The sequence below is a fragment of the Aptenodytes forsteri genome, unplaced genomic scaffold (assembly GCF_000699145.1).
Source record: "Aptenodytes forsteri isolate BGI_AS27 unplaced genomic scaffold, ASM69914v1 Scaffold255, whole genome shotgun sequence".
Lineage (NCBI taxonomy): Eukaryota > Metazoa > Chordata > Aves > Sphenisciformes > Spheniscidae > Aptenodytes > Aptenodytes forsteri.
The window spans coordinates 8,739,100-8,759,770 of record NW_008794888.1 but is presented as its reverse complement, the minus strand read 5'-3'; the positions used below and the strand labels follow the sequence as shown (position 1 = coordinate 8,759,770).

The 20,671-nt window shown below is 45.1% G+C and overlaps 1 protein-coding gene across 1 annotated transcript in view; it reads right to left on the bottom strand.

The window, feature by feature from the left end:
- The window catches only part of GLI2 (GLI family zinc finger 2), a 146,934-nt gene that overhangs the window by 50,730 nt on the left and 75,533 nt on the right, over positions 1 to 20,671 (bottom strand). The window contains exon 2 of the mRNA XM_009274982.2: positions 16,858 to 16,963. Within this exon, the coding sequence (XP_009273257.1) occupies positions 16,858 to 16,963 (106 nt within the window). The remainder of the gene's footprint in view (positions 1 to 16,857; positions 16,964 to 20,671) is intronic.

The following is a 20,671-nucleotide window of genomic DNA, read 5'->3' as shown; positions in this document are numbered from 1 at the left end:
TGTGATAAACAACTGGCATTTCTCTACCAGCTCTAGCCTGCAGTGTAAGACTGAGAAAGGCTCTATAGCAGGAGAAACTAAATGCAATAAACAGAAGCCCAGTGCTGTGGTAACACCCCAGCACTGCTTGCTGAACTGTACAACTCCAACAGACTTCAAAGGAGCCAGCCCCATCCCCCAAATCATCGCTCATGGATGAGGTGTTTTATACATTGTCATCCACGTACCACCTGAGAAGCCTTCCTTCCAAAACCCTGTTGCTCCCAGATCCGTTGGTGTCATTCTTTACAGCTGCTCTCCTATTTTTCCAGTTTTCCAATGCAATAGAACAGTATAACATATTTATCAAGGAAGGAATAGGGATCTGATGTTCCCCAGCTGCTTACTGCTGAAAGTTTACACTAGTGCTTTTCAACCTGTGGCTTGCAAAACCCTTGGGAATCACAAAAAACTTCTTCAGGTGCTGTGAAAGATAGCAAAAAACCCCTGCAAGCCTCTTGTTATTCAGGCTAAATTCACTACACCATGTTTGACAACCCTGTTGGAAAATTTTTAGGGAGGCCACAGACTGTAATAGCTTTTAAACCCCTCATTGATCCTATGCTTCCCGAATCAATAAAAATTACATACGAGACATTCTCAGAGTAATCACCGACCACCGCCCCAACCCACCAATGTCAGCTAGCGCCAGAGCACGCACGCGCGATTTAGGCATCTTTGCTACACTGGCGCAGAGGTAACCCCATCTCCCATGTCAGCAGCGCCATATACCTATGGCAACACCTCCCTCCCGCCGCCATGCAAAGGGAGACCTGCGGGCCTCATCTTTCGTTCTCTTATCTCTTGCAGCTATTCCTTACGCAGACACATTTCTGTATACAAATCCCATTATACTTGACCCTCGGTTCACCCTGTTTCCATTACAACGCTGTAGACTCAACCAGACTTGCTCCAGTGCCAACTCTGTGCTGTCATTCCTTGCGCAGAGTGGTAATAAAGAAATCACTGTTTTAAGCTGACAAAGAACAGATTTCTTACTAAGTAAACACTGATGTTTTGGTAGGGAAATTAAGTTATAAAATTGTGTCTACAAAGGGAGACCATACAGATGGAGTTTGTTAAGAGGCAGCAATACAGTCAACAGTGGTTAATTCAATTGCCTGCTACTTATCAGATTTTTTTTATAAAGGCTTATCCAGCTTTTGTAAATGCAAATGCAGAAAAACATTTCAAAGAGTCGTTGTCGTTTTAGCTGGAGGGTGATGCACACACGCACAGGGCCTTTCGAGGCTGAAGAGCCCGCCCTTGCGCATCTGCCATGGTTGTGTTGGGGTCCAGCGGGTCTGGCGCTCACCAGCCTGGCAGGAGATGATGGCTGAGCACAGCATGGCTCATCACTGTGCCACCACCCTCCAGTGACCTCCCTCCTCACGGCTATGCTGTGGCCTCGCTTCCCCTGGCCACCACTCTTGCCTGCCTTTCTGCCTGCATGGTGCCCCACACCAATTTTAGATGCCCCAAACCTTCCTTCAGCTCAGGTAAAAGCAGGGCACTAAGCTCAGCTGGGTAGATAGGAAATTCAGTATCTCCAGTGCTCAGCTGAGCCTTAAATGACCCCAACCCAACCTTAGATGTCACATCTAATTCCCAAAAGCGCCAGGTTGACTCCAAGTCGCTGAAGCTGTTTCTCTCCTAAACGCAGCAATGGCAGAGGCATGGTCACTCTTTACCCTCCCCTTTCCAGGGAATCGCAGCTGGGTTTGGGGTGCTGCCTGAAAAACAGGGCTTTTTTTACAGCATCAGCGCTGGCAAAGGCCCCCAGACATCCTCATCATGCTAACAGTTCTGGTGATGGTCCATACTGCTGGACTGGGAGCAGAAGCAGGAGGTTCCTCATCACTCCACAAACCTCAGAAAACACCCTTCCTGCATCTCACCAAACACCAGCTTATGCTCCTGTTATGGTATCTAAGTGAAGAGAGGGATGAGACCTCCAGCCCCGTTTCTGCTCACTCTGCCAATCCCTCCAACCATGCAGAGCCAAGGAAGAGGTGGCTGCAGTATTTGTATGGCCAACTGCAGGTGCTCAACTCACACATTACAGCCATCGCTTTCCACAACAGCAGCCAAAGTCTGTCTGAGGTGATACCCTAGGTAATCTGAATATAACCTCAATGAAAGCAGGTATGCTTTGGGGACAGTTTAAAATGAACAGAGCGTTGTGGTGGTTTTTTTAAACATTTTATCAGGAAGGATAGAGAAAATGATTTATTTTTTGCATAGGATAAAGTTTACTATGGGATTCAGTGCGTAGCATGATGTAGTCTCAGGTGAGCCAAAAGGTGTTAACATTGTGTGCCCTTTAAACGACGCACTTAGTCAGTAAAACGAGATGTGCTTAGGTTGGAACTATGTAAATACACTCATTTTATTAATATAAGGTAAAAATCTAAAAAAGAGATATTGCTGGGTAATTAAGTCACCAAGAATTGGTTCTATTTAATCTTCAAGAGGAGGGATATTAAACATACTCAAATTTTAATGAAAACATTTGCAGTGGCTTTAATAATTCAGCACAAAATTTTATTTAAACATTTCTCTCCAGTTTTGGAAAAGACAAACACAGGGACATTGTACTGTGGTCTGGGAATGAGAAAACAGAACTGCTCAGGTGCAGTGGACTATTTTACATGTTTAGACAACATAGTGATGAACAAACCAACCCTGGAAATCAAAGCTATGCTGAAATCCCAGCAGCGAGGTTTTCCGTGTGGTAGCAGCTTTTGAAAGTCCCATCAGTCATCTTTTTGCACCTTCAAGTATCTTTTGCAGCCCAAGCTGATTTCAGTGGAGTGTAAGCACCTACATGCATTCATTGTAGGAGCAGGCTGCTGATGGGATTTTGATGTCTAAATGCTTCTGGCTCAGAGTTTACTTTAAAAATAGGAGTTAAGGTCCTGCACTTTGCATGTTTTGGGGTTTTTTTTAGTTCTATCTGCTGCTTGATTTGCTAAAATAAGCAAAGGACATAACAGGTGAAAATAAAGCGGATTTTTAAAATATTTTATGGTTTAAATAATCTATAGTGTTATTAGTAACCAAGGAAATTCAACTATCCAGAACTGAACTTCTAATATTAACAATTCCTTTTATGCGCGTCACATTACAGTGCAAGTTTTAAAGCTGTTCATAATGTAATGGCAAAATAATTACTCTTACCCAGCACTGTAGTACGCATTTGGTACTCATGAATGCTGTAAGGATTAATACAACCATTCACGCCTGCTATAAAACAGCTTCTAGCCAATAAAAAAAGGTACAAGAAAGCACAGGCCACTTTCTAAGCTCAGTCATAGAGTATCTGAGGGACAGAGCAAGTGCAAGAAGAGTTGTAAGGACCTATGGGTAGGAGATAAACATTTAATTACACAAGTCCCATCTGAAAGCTCTCATTCTGCTGTTCAACGAAGCAGGACAAAAGTTTGACGAGCCAAAAATGAACAACGAATGCAGCTCATCCTATTGTACCCATGGATTTTTACTGGCATATTTGTCAAGCTCTTGTGACACTCCCAACGATGCCAGATTCCCTGGCTGCACCATCTCTATCTTCTACCTTCAGCCTTCAAGAACAGCTTCTAAAAGTCTCCAGTTTCATTTTAATTGAAGATTTGCTCCTGGACTCCAGAGGCTCTTTCACTTGAAACTCAAATGCAATCAGGGGGAGTACAGACCATGATGCACTGTAGGCAAGGAGATTATCTTTCAGCCTAGCTTTCACCCACTGAGGATGATAGTGGGAGGAGATTAGATTGAGACGTTGCACTGGTAAGTAAGGAAGACTGCACACACACAAACACACGTACACACAAATCCTTACTGCACTGGAAGTTCATAGATCGCAGCAATTTTGCTGGTGAATGTGTGAACCACAAAATTGCCCTGCCTGGGAGAAAAGCCACCAGTGAACACAGAGTTGGTAGGGTTGGGGTTGGGTTTACGAACAGCAAAGCAATGAAATCAATCACAGCAACCAGAGTCTGGATGAAGGCCAGTTTGGCAACGTAGTCAAAAAACAAATGAAGGGATAGGAAACCACTGCATCTAGTGCAAGATTTTGGGAGGAAGCATGATCTGCTCTTCAGCACAAGGCACCTCGAGGAATTTTCTGTCCCTCAGTTTGTGCCATTTACTCACTGAGTCCCCCTGGGAAAGGTCACTCACCCAATACGCTGAACCAGTGTGACATACCTGAAGCAATGCGACACCCGTGTGCAAACCAAGCCCAAGTCTCTGCTCACCATCTGTCCTTATCAGAAACTGTCACATAATTCACCAGAAATGCAAACCCTGCTCTGCAGAGATCAAGCGTGGAGAAATCAGGCTGATAGGATCCTGAGGTCCATCAGCACATCAGGACCTGAAGGGAAAGAAGCTACGGCTCACAGCGCTCCTACCTTCTTCACATTTGGCAGAAGCCAGCTCTTAAAAAAACAAACAAACAAACAACTCGTAAAAGAGTTTCTTATTCTTGCGGTAACACTCGTCTCGGCACTGACAGGATTCAAACCAGACGCGGTCGAGGGAAGTCTGGAGTCATACCAGGTTTAGATCTCACATGCCAAGAGAGGTCAAGACCTAGCCAAGCCTTGAATAGATGACTTGCAAAGAAAATCCCAGGACACGGAGGAAGTGGTGTTGGTGGGAGAGTGCCTTTCCCTCTGACTCATTAGGCAACACCATGTGACGATGCTCTGGTGGGGAATACGGAGCAGCCGTCATTCCTATCCGCTAAAGCCCAAAAGTCCTGTGCATTTGTCCTCGGTAAAGGTCCTGTGGGACTCTTAAAAAGACATGGGTTGTAAAATATCTAACCTGGCTTAATTCCATTTTAGTCTCTTACATTCTGGTCATCTCATTGCTGTCTGCCCTGAGGGAGGGTCTGAACTTTCCTGACCTAACCTGAAAATCGGTTGCTGTCTGCCCTGAGGGAGGGTCTGAACCTGAAAATCGTTTTGGTTATGTGTGCGCGTACGATTTCTTTTCAAAAGATGGCTAGAAATTTATTTGCAGTTTGGAAGTCTTCTATTTTTTCAAGTGAATGAAGTGGTTTGGGGTCTGCTGATACTGATTTAACTGTGATCATTTCTCTGCTTAGAGACTTCTACTGGAAACAATATACAATATACAAACTAAGCGAGTGGTTTGGGGTCTGCTGATACTGATTTAACTGTGATCATTTCTCTGCTTAGAGACTTCTACTGGAAACAATATACAAACTAAGCATTCAAATGTACGGGATAAAACTTTGCAGATACCTCACTTTTCATCAGTTCCTGGCATTACTTCTTACAGAGAAACAGTTGGAGGACTAGGAAAAAAGGGAAAAAGCTAGAAATAACTTTTATATGATTTCTCCCCTGGGAACTTACTGCAAAATCCTTCCCACTGGTTTACAGATAATAGAGTTATTCACCGTGACCTGGTCCCTACCATATACTAACTCTCATGCTGTACCCTGACCTTCACAAGATGCCATCACAAAATGGGTGCCTTGTGATCAGGGTAAAACAGCAGCAAAGATCTAATTTCAGTTCCTTCCAAAGAACTGAAAACATCATTGGCTCCTTGAGGGTCTTTTCAAAGAAGCAAGACCACCACACTGTCTGACCTGAGTGGTGATCAGTTACTCAAAGCAGCACCTCAAACACTGTTAATTCCTTGAAAACTTACTCTTCCTAGGAAGCAAACACTGGGACATTTTGTCTGCATGGTACCATTGTGGCTAGACTCCTCCAAGTTGGCTTGTTTGACACCAGTTCTGGGATCTCTGTGACGATGCTGGACTCACAGCAATGTTATGTGGAAGTAACCACAGAGCTCTAGTCCCTCTTCATTAGGCCTTGACTTCTACTTTGCCAAAATTATCTGAAGAAACATAACTGAAGTGAAGCTCCTCATAAAAATACCAGCAAATAATCCATTACCATAACAGGTCTGAAGTCAACTGCCAAGTCCATATTGGCACAAGAAAAATCTCTAATATAAACTATTTTTACAGCAGGAATACACAAGTGGGATTTAGTAAACATTTCTATTTTATGGCATCTTCAGAAGAACACCTCCCTCCAGGACAGTATGTGAACATGCATTAAGTTCCTCTGAAGTCAACAGACCTAAGCAGGTATTTCTAATTAAGCATATACTTAGGTGTTTTCCTGAATAGGGAGAGACTTAAAAACAGTTCGGTAGCCTAGATCGCTTTCTGTATGTCCATCTGCCCCATCAGCTCATCATTTCTTTTCAAATATCTTCTACAAATATCTCTTCTCCTTCTTTGCTAATCCCCATTAGATTGATCTTCCTTTCATTTACTGATTTGATGACTGAATGCGTTAATTCCTTCACCACCTTATCTTTCTACACCCTGCTTTTTGTCATCTACAATGAAGTTTTCTCTTGTAGAATATCGTACTGCACTTGAGTTGGGATGAAAGACAGCATATGAAATCAAGTGTTTTATCTCACAGTGAAGACAAATAGTCTCAAACAAGAATATGCATGTAAGAACACTGCCCTAATGCAGCTGTAAGCTTGAAACTTTCCTATTTTTAATGTATTAACCACACTTTGGTAGTCTTTCCTCTACCAGTGGTAATTTGGGATGTGTGGTTACTCTGTGGGATCTTAAGAAGCTTTCAGATGAAGTATTCATTCAGCAGGTACCATGTCCTGCAGCTGGTTTGCAAATCAAAAGACATGAAAGTAGCTCCAGAACCAAGCTAGGAAAGCCTTTGTGAAAGTGAAGGGACAAGAGGAGGAATAAGACAAATTCTTCTCCAGGATGCTTTTACAGGGTAGAAAGGAAAATATTTCAAAGGTCCTTACAGGATTTAGGAACACACGTTTATTTCTCAGAGAGACTTAAACCCAAAAAGCTCAATGTGACTGCATTTCATACAGCCCTAACATATTTTTTCAGGCATGCCTGACTGCACCCAGGTGCTTTTATAAGTGACTTGGGTACGTGTGTGCAGGTTTGGGAGAGGTGTAAGAGAGATAAAATGAGTTGCAGCAGGAAAAAATACTTCTGCTGTGAGGAGGCTCCAACTGTACGAAAGAAACGTACAGTTTCTTTTCGTACCCTGCACTCATAGAAAGGGCAGGAGGTGGTGGTGGAGCCTAACTCTCACATTTAATCTAACAGCAGGCACTCAGCAGGGGGGAAACCATAGTACAGGTTCTTCTGCTGCCCAGGGGGTGGAAAAGGATAGCTCCTGCCTGCCAGGCTCCTGCCGTGCTGTAAGGTGTCCCCCCCTGCCCCAAGTATCATCTTAAAAAATCATTGAAAGGCTCACAATCTCCTGGTTTCACTATCAGCTACCACGATCAATTATATCAAAACCCAACCCCACAGATGCCAATAAAGTGAGCGCAGGGAATGCAGTAAACTTGCTCTCGAAGTGGAGTCTGGCCAACTGATATCAACTAAACCTTGAATATGATTTTTCCATAACACATCCTCCCACGAGATCTGCCATGTGAATGCTCCTGCAACAGAGAGGAGACAGGGCAGAAAACATCCCCATCGGTCCTACAGGAGCTGTATGACCTGGACGTGTACGCTGGACTCCAAGCATGGAGGTGGCATGCACAAGCCACCTCATTAACGTGTTTGTGTTTCTTAACTCCATTCCAGTAATTTTCTTAATTTTTAGGTACTTAACTCCCTTACTAGGGCTGGCTTTGGGGTCCTGAGTTTCAGTGAAGGTTGGGGGAGTTAGACATTAGCTGGGATCCAGCACGTTTGAAAAACGCACTGTGCCTTTGCATTACTGGCGCTTGACAAGCCAGCCCTAAGGGTCAACATTATTTTGAAACCCGCAACACCCACTTTCAAAATAATGTTGTTAGCCAGACCCAATACAGTGGGATTTACGATCTGAAATCATACAGGCACTTTTTAAAATTTGACCCTTGAGTAATGCTCTAAATTTTAGCTCTGTTAGTTGTCTATTTAATATCAATGGTGAAACATAAAAAAACAGGCATGAAAAGCCTCCAAGGCAGAAAATTGTGTAAAATCACAAATTCTTAAAATGGTCTGGCACACAGAAGAAAAACATACATACGTGGTTTAGTGTCAAAGCCAGGGATCTAGAAAGCTCACTTAAACACATGTGTGCCCGCAGGAGTGCTCTGCAGATCTGAGATTTGCCAGAGTAACAGCACCCAGTTCTGCCCTTTGGTTTGTGCAGATGTGTGTGTGCACAGCGTTAGCTGCAGGGAGGGTATCCAGATCCACAGTTCTGTCAAATAGGGTCCTTTTTTTATTAGTATTATTTTTTGTCCTTTCCCCCCAGCCATCTGGGTGGTCCGAGAATCAGACCCGAAATACCTAGGATCCCTCGAACCACATGTTCTAATCCCAGCAGAGTTGACTCAGTCCTTCATCCTTCCAGGGTAAATTGACTTCTCTGCTCTTTATTGCGTGGGGGGAGCTTCTGGATGAGATTCTAAAATTTCCGCTCTGTATGGACATTAAAAATCCTACATTTTTCTTCCAGTATCATAAGCCAGCATTCCTGCCATTAGTTTTTATCTCTCAGCACCTTGTGTTATTTGCTTCTCATGGCCACTGGTAGCTGGGAACCCAGATTAACCAGCACCTGAAAAGTGATGTGCCGCAGGCTTCATTTCACAAGCCAATGGGATGGATGGGTTTTGTCCATTTATCTCCACACATACTGGAAGGATTTCAGAGAAACACAGTGAAAATGAGGAGGCTGAGCAGATTGATATTTGAGTATATGCGGCAGGCTGCAGCCTGGCCAGTTCATTAGTGCGGGGAGGAAGGATATGACAACATGCAGCAAGTATCTGGCGGGACGTGTTACACAAGGAGGTGTGCTAGGAGCAGAAGGGTGAAATTCAGGGAGAGAAAAAAAGGAGCGTGGACTAGGAAGGTGAATTGCATGGAGAGCTTTTTATACTGAGAAAGGATTTGCTACAGGATAGAGTAAAAGTTTAACCAGGACATACAGGACCAGAAAGGGGGAACCCGCATATCCCTGTGCTGTACAGGAGAAAGTGCTACACAGGAACAAACCACTGCAACAGGTCATCGTCTCTTGTCCTCATGACTGTAAGAAGCTGGTGAGAGGTGAAACACCATCTAGAGAGGGGATTTATTTAGGATTAAGAAAAAGGAGGTGCCAGGAGGGGCACTGCTCCACATTTAGCCAAGAGAAAACTTGGGAAACAAATTTGTAACACTGGAGTATAAAAGGGCAGGAGATTGGCACTGAACATTTATCCATTTTCACAGGATGCTGAAAGCAATGGAGAATGGGCAATACCATTGAGATAGCTTCTGAAAGACCCGCACTCTCTGTTTAGAAACTCTTTAGAAAGCAGCGGGAGAACAGAGTTCAAATAAATTTTTCCTAAAGCACAAGCTTAACAGCGGATAAGGTGGAAGCATGAAGTCACTTTTAATCTACTATAAAGTGAGGTAAGCAAAGGGATTATCACTTAAGACTTGCTGACATGAAGCTCCGAGAATGACATTTAAAAGCAATGGTGGATTACAGAGTGACATCATATTAAACGAACACATGCCAGAGGTTTACATAAAAGACCTCAGAGATCAGGCTCAATACTAAAACCTCCTAGCTGTTTTTACACTTCTGGCAGTGATTAGGCTAAATTAGAGCTGCAGTTCTTCATTCAGTAAGTTGTGGTGTCACAGCACCAGCAGCTCGGTGGCCCAGATCTTCAGTGGGTGCTGACGGGCACGACTCCATCTGAGCTCACCAAGGCCCCTCACTCCAGTGCAATGATGCCGGCATTCGGCAACTGAAGATCCAACCCAAATATTTCTAAGTCCTACCTGTGTCTTACCGCATAGTTCAGTGAACCTGAAACCGTGTACCTTCAGATGCCTCTGGACTTCAGGTTTGAGTTTTTCAAAGTATTCTGAAGGCTATTTAACTAAACACACACGACGAAACTATCTCCTCAATTTAAGGAACAGCACAGATGTGCAAATCTCTCTCATAATAGAAAAGGCTTGAAAATTGTTAACAAGATTCAAAAGAGAAAGCTGTGGCGTTTTGTGTTTTGTTGGTTGGGTTTTTTCCCGCAGAATAGTTTATCAGATTGGAAAAACCTACAGAAACATTCTAGCCCTGATGAGTGTTTTGGATTATGTCTGCCCCATTTTCAGAAGACCTGATCAGCCTGTCCTCCCACTGAGGTCAGAAGATGTTAAGCGCGTACCTTCTCAGTTTCTGCACAGGTAGGTAGCGCTGTGTACTTCTTTCCTGATGCCTGAAAATATGCCACAAGCCCCTTCTGGGGAGCTGAATGAGCCACAGACCACCTGACTTTTCTTAGCTCTCAAAACATCAGGAGGGTGAGTATTACTGTAACAGCATTTTAGAGATGGGAAAACTAAAGCACAGACGGAATTGAAGTAATTTTTCCAGCTCCCAAAACAGGAGAGCAGCAGCTCAGTATTTAATCTGTGGTCTCCTGGAGATGGATCAAGTGACCATCAAGTATCAATCCTGGTAGTTTTACAGTGAGATTGGTATTGATAGTTCCCCAAATCACCTCCTGGAGGTTACCAAAGAGCCACCTAAAAGCAACATACTCCTGCTAATTACAGACCAGGGAGAGGTTTCAACCAGCCTTCTGGAGGGGACCAGCCTCTGCAAACCATCGCTTACTCACACATTCTTATTTTCTTAAATAAATAAAAGAAGCATGTGGGAAAGAAGGGGACAGACTAAATTGGATGTGGGAGCCCCCAAACCTGTTTCCCAAATGAGCAATGTATCTATTTGGTGAAAGTCGTAAAACTTTGCAAAACACATAAGAAGGCCTCTCTGAGCAGCTGTTTGCTTTGACTCCGGAGGGAGCTCGCTCTATCTCCAAAGCAGCACGGTACCATCAATCACGACCTGCCAAAGATTTTCTACTCCAGTAGCAAAGTAAATATGAAAACACACAGGTTTTATTGGCGTGTACGTTCTGTGGCTCAACCAAGTGGCATCTTTGCTGCAGGAATGAACATTACCTGGGGTCCCATCCTAAACCGCCTCATGGGATCAAAGCTGCAGCCTCACGGGAGCCATGTCTCGCAGAGGTTAACCGAAGGCACTTTTACATACACCGATAACGCACAAAGGCAGCTCCGCGAGCTTGCGATGCAACCGGCTCCCTTCCGCCATCAGCTGTGGTCATGAATCCCCCTAGGTGGAGGGGGGCGACCGAGAACCCCCGGCAGAAAATGGGGAGCACTGGCAGGAAAGCCCTGGCAGGGCTCAGCTGGAGCGTGGTCAGGGCCATGGGGGTGCTGGGAAAATTTCGCTGCAAAACTCCGACACCCCTTCACTGAGTTGGAAGTTTCAAAAGATTTCTACCTGGCAAAATTAAGGGGGTTTTTGTGTGTGTTTTTTTAAAATGGGAACAGCAAAAGGCACATCTGTGACAATAGCAAATTCCACCTCTAAAGCAAGAGACTGGTGTTTCTCAAAGCACAGTTATAAGATGATGATGATGATTATTTTTTGTGTGGCTAAACAACATATTTTCCCTTAACCCCACTTGGCCTCCCTTGGCTGAATCTCACAAAAACAACAAAGGAAAGAGAAAACCAGCCTGAAACAGATATCCAACACGGAAAATCTTGGGTTCAACATTAAATTTGGCAAATTTGTAAACACTTGAGACATAGCCTTTTTATGATGAGAAGTTTAAGAGTCACCTTGCCCGCCTGTGAATTACCCTGCCTAAACAGCTCAGGAACATTGGAACTGGTCCTGAAAAGGTATTCTGTAATTTTTAACATAGTAAAAAGAAAACAAACTTCAACAAGGAGGGGTAATAGGATCAGATAAAGAAAAAAAGTGTAGGCTGAATATCAGGGAAAATCTGTAATATATTAAGATCTCAGGGAAATGGAGGAAGATCCGTGATTAAACCAGATAAAATCCCTACCAGAGGGAAATTAAGGGCAACTCCACATTATCATGGGGATGGAGTCTTCTCTATGTTTAGGTCTTTGGGACAATTCAGTCCTCATGAAAGCCATGGAATTTGTGACTATCAGCTCAGGGGTTTTTTTACTACTTTTATGTGTGGACAGAAGGGCAACAACAATAGTTTGTTAATAAATAATGTCAGAACTGCATCCTGAAACACCACCAGGATGTCAGTAGAAAAACAAGGCTGCTTTTGTTTGTTACACTGCGTACTGCCTGATGGGTTTTAACCACAGTTTAGGAGCTACTGTTAAAAAGCTTCTTGCTGAGTCAAGCCTAGGCATGCTGTTTACAAGGGTTAGCCCTGAAGGCTCCTGCATTGGCAGAGACTTTTAAGCTGAGCTAAGGAGTTTTTAGTTATTTTTGTTGTGCTTTAAAAAAAAAAAAAGTTGAGAGTAGCTAAGCACGCCTAAAAGTGGGGAGTGGAAGGGAGCTATCAGTAATCACCTGCTGCCTCTGCCAGCAGCTTTCCTCTGTATTCAAGGGCTTGATCTTGCAAAGCTGATGCTAAGAGTCCCCTTGGTTTAAAGTGGAGGGAGTTATTGCAGAGACTGGGCCTCAGTGGAGTAAGCTTTTGTGAAGCAGCTCACTAAAATATGAAATATCCCCTTTGTTAGAAAAGGACCTGCTCTAACTTATGAAGTGAATTTGGTTCAGCTTTGAACCTGCTGAAACACCCTGGCTGATGACTTTTGCTCTGGTAACACTGATCTATGTTCTGTCTACAACCAACAGGGCAGAGTGAAATTCTGACAAATCAATAAAAGCTGCATGCAGAAAGTGCATATAACACCCACCATTGCTCTTCCACAGAGCCTGGGCCATCCTGTGCTGTGGCAGAGGCGAGGTTCCCAGGGAAAAACAGTATGTGGCTGTGTAATTTAATACATTATCGCAACGGCATACAAAATGAGCCAGAATCACAAATTTATTTTTCTGTCATTTCTTAGCTTTTGAGTGCTGTATTTTGCAATCTTAATATTAAACAATGTTGCTTTGTGGAAGTGGTACCTCATAAAATTTATATGTACCAATACAATTTCCTTTATTCATTCTGCTCTAACTCTGCAGTCCTGGAAGAGATTTCATCCCATACTCAGTTTTACTGCATTCTGCATTACATCCTTTCTCAGTGTCCACTGGGCTCCAATCCTGCCTCTCCCCCCATCCTCCATATGACCACAAGCTCACAAGCATCAGAATCCAGGACGATGCCTTGAACCCACAATATTTGTGTTGGTTTGCACTGCGGAGAGCTCAAGGATCACCTGAATGAAATACTTTATTTTTCTAGACTACCAAGCAAGCACCATGATTCTGCCAAATTGTTCTTAAAGCCAAAAAAAGATGTCAAAAAAGAGAGAGTGGTGTATCACCAAATAAGTAAAACCAATGGGGGTTGTACAGAAAAGTGAGTTGTCCTAATGACTACAGAAACACTATTTTACCCTGAAAAAAAATGTCTAGAAGTATATGTCAAGGCAATACCAATGTGACCTGCTTCTGGACATATACAATAAATGCTCAGTGATTTGGAAGAAAACTCAAGCCCTGAAAATTATTTGTCATGCTGTTTAACAAGGAAATGACTGAGAGATAAGGGCTGACAACAGTGAGCAGAAATGCAGCAAATCTTTCAGGCCTCTGTCTTGGCATGTGGATCTTTTATTACTTAAGTTTTCCATATTCCCAACCATATTCTCAAGAAAAGGGTCCCACAGGTGCTCCTGCTCAAGAGCCTTGAAGATGAGTTCCTTCCAGTTAGGATAAAATAACGTATGTTGTCATTAGGCCAAATGCAAACAGTGATGAAGGGGAATGCACTGCCATGTCACATCGAGCAATCAGGAAACAAACCTTTGACATAATGCAGCAGGCAGATAATAAGACCCCATAGTTAGCAACAAATGAGACTACACTTAATTTGCTGTGCAATGTTCATGTAATTAGATAAATTTGGTACCGGCAAGACAGCAGACAGCTAGAATATGGGCTTGATGAATTGGGGGCTCTCTGTCAGGCACCGATCACATTAATCATAAAGCCAAAACTCAGTGACACAATTTTTCTTCCAAACATTTACCATAATTTTCTAGAGTGAAAATATGCACATGCCTTTTTTTTGGAGTTGTTTACTTTAAACAGAAGGATGGATTTCTGCACCACCAGGATGGAGTTCAAATTTCTAGAGGCTTGACCGTGCCTGCAGGGTCCACCCAGCCTAGTGAACAAGAGACAGGCAACTTCTATGCATGCTCTAGCCCAGCTCCACCACCATATTCTGGATCATTTCATGTTGGACATCCTCCAATGTTATCGTCTCCAGAGTGGACTGGAGGAGAGAAGAGGAAGACAAAAGAGAAGTAGAACAAAAACTAGAGGAGAAAAGGGCAGGAGATGCAGTTAAGATATTTGCAGATAAAATTGAAAGAGAAAAAATGGTCGACAGACTAACTCTACAGGTAGTGAGAATTTTCCCAGTGTGGTTGTGCTGTAGTCCACGGCAGTTGGAAAAGAGCCAAACAGAAGTGGCATTCCCTTGACCCTAAAAAAGCCCACAGACAAGAAGCAGTTGGCTGCTCAGCTTTGGTGCTTCACCAGCCACAGAGGCAACCTTCAGCACAATGCCCAGGTAGTAAGACTGATCTTATCAAACATTTCAAAGAAAACTGTATTTCCTCTTCTAAGACCAACGACCAAGTTTTCTCTCCGGTACCTCACAAGTCGTTTTTGTGAGAGGTGCTGCTGGGAAGGTGAAAGATCCCAAAGAAGAAAGACAATAGGTATTTACCAACAAGTCTACCCAAGTACTAAGCAGGACACTCTTGGTCCCCTGACAGACAAATGTGGTCACTGCTAAAACAGTGGATTATTAATATTGGCACAGGTGAGCTGAAACCTGATCTGCCAGCACGGTACACTTGGCCAGGCTTGATCAGTTGGACAACCCCAATATGATAAAATACTGGCTCCCATCACTGGATGTTGATTCACAGGTACACGGCACCAGCTGGTGAGCTCTCGGTTGCGTTCTGGAGAAGACCCTGCTCCATGACCCCAGTGAAGAAGCTGCTGCAGAGGCAGCACACCTTATCCTGCCCGCGAGGAGCGAAGGGGGACACCGACTGGGGCACACAAATAACCTGGTGTGAAACATCTGAGCATCTGCCATCCTCTCTTCTAACCACTGTTTTGAATATTGCCCCTTTCAGAAGTCAGTATGCTTTATTAGCCAGAGCTCTGGCTTATTAACTATCTCCCAGTACGTTTTTTTTATTAATCTTTCTTTTTTCTACACTTTTGCATGTACTTGCACGCAAGACCAGAACTATTTCATTCAGCCCCCCCAGCCCCCTCCAATTCCCATGTTAGCAACCTGCTCTGTCTTTTCCCCTTTGCACACAGCGTGGAAGGAGCTGCTCTGCGCCTTTAAACATCCAGTCAAACTGACTACCAGCCAAAAAGACAATGACTTGTCTTCTGGTAGGATCCAGGGGAATGCCCTATCCTTTTTTCCCGCAGCATTTTGGAAGTGGAATAAAGCCCTGGTAGCTGTGGGACTCCACAGATCTCCTGGCTGCCGCTGTCTGCGCTACTTGCCTCCCAGGGGCTGTTCCCCAGCTCACACCTATCCAGAAAAAGCACAGCTCTACAAACAGCCCCTGCAAAGCTAGGTGAGCGCTGACCCCGTCCGGATGGCGAGCTGCAGTGGGGCTCCGGAGTCAAAAGAGGGATCAGAGTTTTTTAAGTGATGAGCCCTATTTGTTCTTCCCTTGCTCTTCCTGAAAAATGTTTCCAGCCCTTATGGGTTCCCCTACACCGGGTACCCTGGGACCTGTCCCTCAGCTGATGGCTGAGCCCTGTGTTACAGCCATGGATTGAGGAATTTCAGGGCGGCCGTGGGACCACCAACCCCATCAGGCTGCTCCTCACCTCGCACGGGGATGGTGTGTTTTAGGGATGAGGAGAAACCCTCCTGGCCACATAGTCACTACAGCCTCTGCTCACATCTCTGCTGGCTCCTTTTTCCCTGCCCTGGTCAAAGCTTACAGGAGGTGAACCCAGATCTCTCTATAAACATGTCCTCCAAAGCATCAAGGACTATTGAGCTGTCATGTCCTGGATGAGGTTAACCACGATCCCCCCTCTCAGGGTACAACCCCCAGCTCGTGCCTGTGCTCACTGGCCATCAGCTGCCCTGGGGAGGGGGGAACCTCTTGAGGAGGTCACTACCGAAACACAGGGTCCTGCCCCTCCAGAGTGGACATGGACACCCGTGTGAGGATCTGCCTCTTTACCGCATTTTAGAAAACACCATCCAGCCTGTCCAGGCCATCGTCTGGTGAAATCAAAGTGAATTACGGTATTCCCAGCAGCCTCTCCCCGCCATTCCCCCAACCAGCGGGCAGGGAGGAACGGTACGCAAGGTCTCGAAATGAAGGGAGCAGTGCCGGGTCTTCACCAAGATGGTGAAGAAATGACCCAGGCATGATGTGACGTGAGAAACACCGTGGGCGCAAAAACTCAAGTCAAGCCTGTCCCCAGGACTTCAGCTGGATAACAACACAGAAGCCCTGCACTCCCATCCCACTGCTACACGGCACTTCTATAGGTTTAACGGAGCTGTAGAGCACTCCTGCCAGGCAGGTCAGTATTGCCACCGGACAGGGACAGCAGGGCAGGGGGTGGCCAGCGGGGCCAGCCTGCCAGGACGGCAGCAAGTCCCTGGGACCTTAGCAGAGGGATTCAGCGTACCACAGGTGGCCAACATTTTAGCAAGGCATGGGAGCAGAGGTGCAAGACTTACCCGTGGATAGCGTGGATAGAGTGAGGTTCGTAATGGTATCGTCCTTCCTGGTGGCGCATGTCAATTGGCAAAGGAGCGTGGAAGGCCGGAAAAATGTGCTGCGGCACTGTTGAGGGGAATAGAAGAAGAAAAAAAAAAAGGGACTTCAAAAACTTTTCCTTTCCTTTTAAAACAATTTCAAAGGCACTAAATCTCCATGAATTTCAGAGCAAGAGCAGAGCAAGACAAGGGGTCTTCATGATATCAGTGCTATCATACACCAGAGAAGTGGAATGAATAAATAATCAAAGTCATGCGGAGAAATCCTACATCTTCGACATAAAAGATCTCCAACAGGGTTTTTGACAAAGACAAGCAGCTAAGCGCTCTTTGAACTTGAGGAGATTATAGGAAGCACCAAGGAAAACTAGACTTGCAACGCAAATCAGACTCAACAGAGCCTGGCGGGATCCAGACCTGCGTCGTCCCTCATGCTTGGAGCGGCAGCAAACACTTTTCCTGAAGGTCTGTACACACAGGTTGGAAATATTTACCTAAAAATGTAACAGCGAGAGCAGCGCTAATGCAGACCATCTAGGCAGTCAGAAGAGGCTCAAAAGTGCCTACTGCCAGGTTCTGAGAAAGGAGCCCAAATTGCTCTCACTTGTAATCACTTGAGGCCCTATTTTTTATTCATTTGAGAAGCTTGTTTCATCTTTGATGGAAAGATAAAGTGGTCTCAAAAGGCAGAGAACACCTACATTGACTTATTAAATCTACAGGTTTTAATATTTATTATTGACCCCAAAAGTTAACAGTGAGAATATTTGAGTGAGTCGAGCTGATGGAAAATTCATCAGGTTATTTCTCCACACCACCCCCAACAACGCTGTCTGGTCGCCTGGGCCTTTCCTGCTAAAATTACAGAAGCTAAAGAAATACAATTAGCAGAGCCTCGATAATGATACCATACAATCGCCCTCTGATAGGGCTCGTCTCATCTGTAACGATGCCGCTTTCTAGATTTGTACCAGCGACCGGCTTAAAGATAAAAGGCTGGTCTTGCTCTGCCTTTACAAACAGTCAGAAGTTCTTCATTAAAGTTTACCTAATATTGTCAGAGGTTTTCCCATTCCCGCTCTGGCTTCTTGGCCTTTCTGTCTAACTGGAGACTAAAAGCAAAACAAAACCAACCTCCTAAGTGAGCGTTTCAAAAACCAGTCTGCACTCAGTATTTCACTGTGACTTGCCTTCGCGACAGGTAGCATCTCTCTGTAGAGTGGGGAAGCACCATCCAAAACCAAAGTGTCAAAAGCTTGGGCCAAGTCTCTCACTGATGCTCAGCTCCAGTAAACGCCGAACTCTTTTCTATGAAAGACTTAAAATTCAGCCTTTCGCATCTGTGACTCCAGCTGCAACAAAGCTACGCCGACTCCGTCCGGCAAGGCTGTGCTCCTTGTGGGTCCGTCGTGCAAAGCCTGCGTGAAATCCCCGTATACGTCCTTCCCGGCATATCAGCAAGAGGATCTAAGGCTCCTACTCCCATTGCAACGTACAATCCCTGAGCACAGCGCGGCACAGGCGCGTCAGCCGGGCTGCCGGGAGAGGTGAAAGACTACACAAAAACAACCCTCCTGCCAACTCTGCTGAAAGGCGTTAAGCTAAGGTAGTCGGTGTGGAAAGTATTTAAGGCTCCACAGCAGACTTGCTCTCCGTGCTCCAGCGAAGGGCTGGCACCGCACACTATTTGATACACTGGGAGCATTTTTGCAGCTCGCCTAATGTCAGGACACAGTAGGGTAACTGTTAACCGCCTTCCCCCCTTCTGCTCCCCTCCCCTCCTCCCCCAAAAGCAGCTCAGGGAGAGAATAAACTTGCACCCTTTAAGATTTGCTTTGGTGGGAGGAAGATTCACCCTTTAACCGTCCCGAGTAGGGATGATCTGTTACATAAGGACACTTGTACGGAGTCTTCATTTTAAGAGGCAGTCAGTGTTTTTCCAGGTCAGAAATGCAGCGAAGTTCAGCCGTCACACCCCGTCCCCTGCTCACATAGCACCATACAGCCTCTGGTCTCCCCAAACCACGCTCAGCCCAAAACGCTGCCAGAGCTGGCAGGCACCTAGAGCTGCTGCGCTTGTCCCTGGGGACACTGCTACGGCCACAGCCCATGGCTGCTGTGGGGACCAGAGGGAGTGGAGCAAGGAGGTTTCACATCATCACGCACCAAGCACGGTCACAAAACCAACTATCCCTGCACAGACATCTGATGCCAGACAACACAAACATCTCTTCCAGCCTGGGCCCCGAGGCTGGGCTTCCTGCAGTTCTCATGCCGTATTTATGCCATACAAACAAACCCAACTCTTCTGTGGTCCTGGGGCCAACCTACACAGCCCAGCTGGCATCCCTATAGGTGAAATTTTGCAACCTCCCAAAACAGGATGGCCACTCTGCCTGTAACAGGCAGGTCCAGGGCTGAGTTAACCCCCAAACTGCAGGGAAGTGCGAGTTGACATGGGCTGAAACTGTGCTGGGCGTTGTGGTAATGTTTTAATAATATGGAGAGTCATATTCTAATCCTTGGGCTCATTCCCTGGACCAGTTTAATTCACTAATAATGATAAAACTATTAAGAATAACAGGTCAAATGCTGAATCTCTTAAAACCCAGGCCAGTTATGTTTTATTTTGTAAGTGTGCATTTTGAAATGATTGATTGCCGAGGTAATATCGGAAATTTTTGTGCAAAAAAAGAGTCTTTCCCTGTCACTCAGGAGAGCTGGGGAAAAGAAAACACAGGGTATTTGCTGTCTGGCCTCCTTTCCTAGCTATCTGTTGGTATAAAAATGACATCCGAAGAGAATTTCTTCCTCCTCACACCTCTGATTATTAGTGGGAGAAAAATTTCCATGAACTTCCTCCCTCCCACTGGCACCGTTGGTTTGTTTTTAGCATTTCAACCTATTTGGACTGCAGGAAGGTCAGCAATGCCCCTGCCTTGGGTGCCTGTTTCACCCCGCCACTCTCATTTCCAACCCCACCATGTACTCTCTGTTTTGCTGCCGCCGAGGGCGAGGGGAAGGGTTGCTTTTGGTGACGTCCCTTTGCAATGTCCCACTTCAGGGCTTCCCCTCTGCTCCCCCGCCTGGGAGCACCAGCCAAGCCTATGGGCTCTGGTGGCTGGTGCTGTTCCTTTTTATTCTTTTCCAGGTCCTTGGTCAGAAATAATGAATGGTTTTATAGGCAATCAACTACCAATTCATAAACGTCAGCCTGGCTCTGCTTCTTGTTCCCACCCCTCCCGAAGAGGACGGCGAGCTGGCAGCAGGACAGCAACACACACTGTTAACAAAGATGGATGTTTTACACATACGAGTTAAAAAGACAATTATATTCAATTACTTCAAGTAAGTCATGGTGATGTATTTCTAAATAGCCACGAGAAGGGCAATATGATGATTAGGGCAATGAATTTGCCAACTTTAATCTAATCAAGGCAATCTTTTGTTTAGCATTATCTGCTTTGCGGTGGCAGAGGATTTACCAAACCCAAGCAATCTTTGCAGCTTTAACCCCAAACCTGTCCAATTAATGCTAACGATGATTGTTTTACACAGAGGGAGGAAGCTTTTAGCAGGAGGCCTGGGGAAAGCTTTCCCCCAGGAAAAAGTTGGGCCACGCCAAGCCATGTGGTACAATATGCTGCAGCACGAAGGTACGACATGGCACCTCCAAAAGTCCCCTAGCACTGGAACAACAGATAAACATTTTCTCTGGCTCCCGTGGAAGGAAGAGAAAACCAAAGAACAAATCAAAGCAGCACCCAAGGGGCTG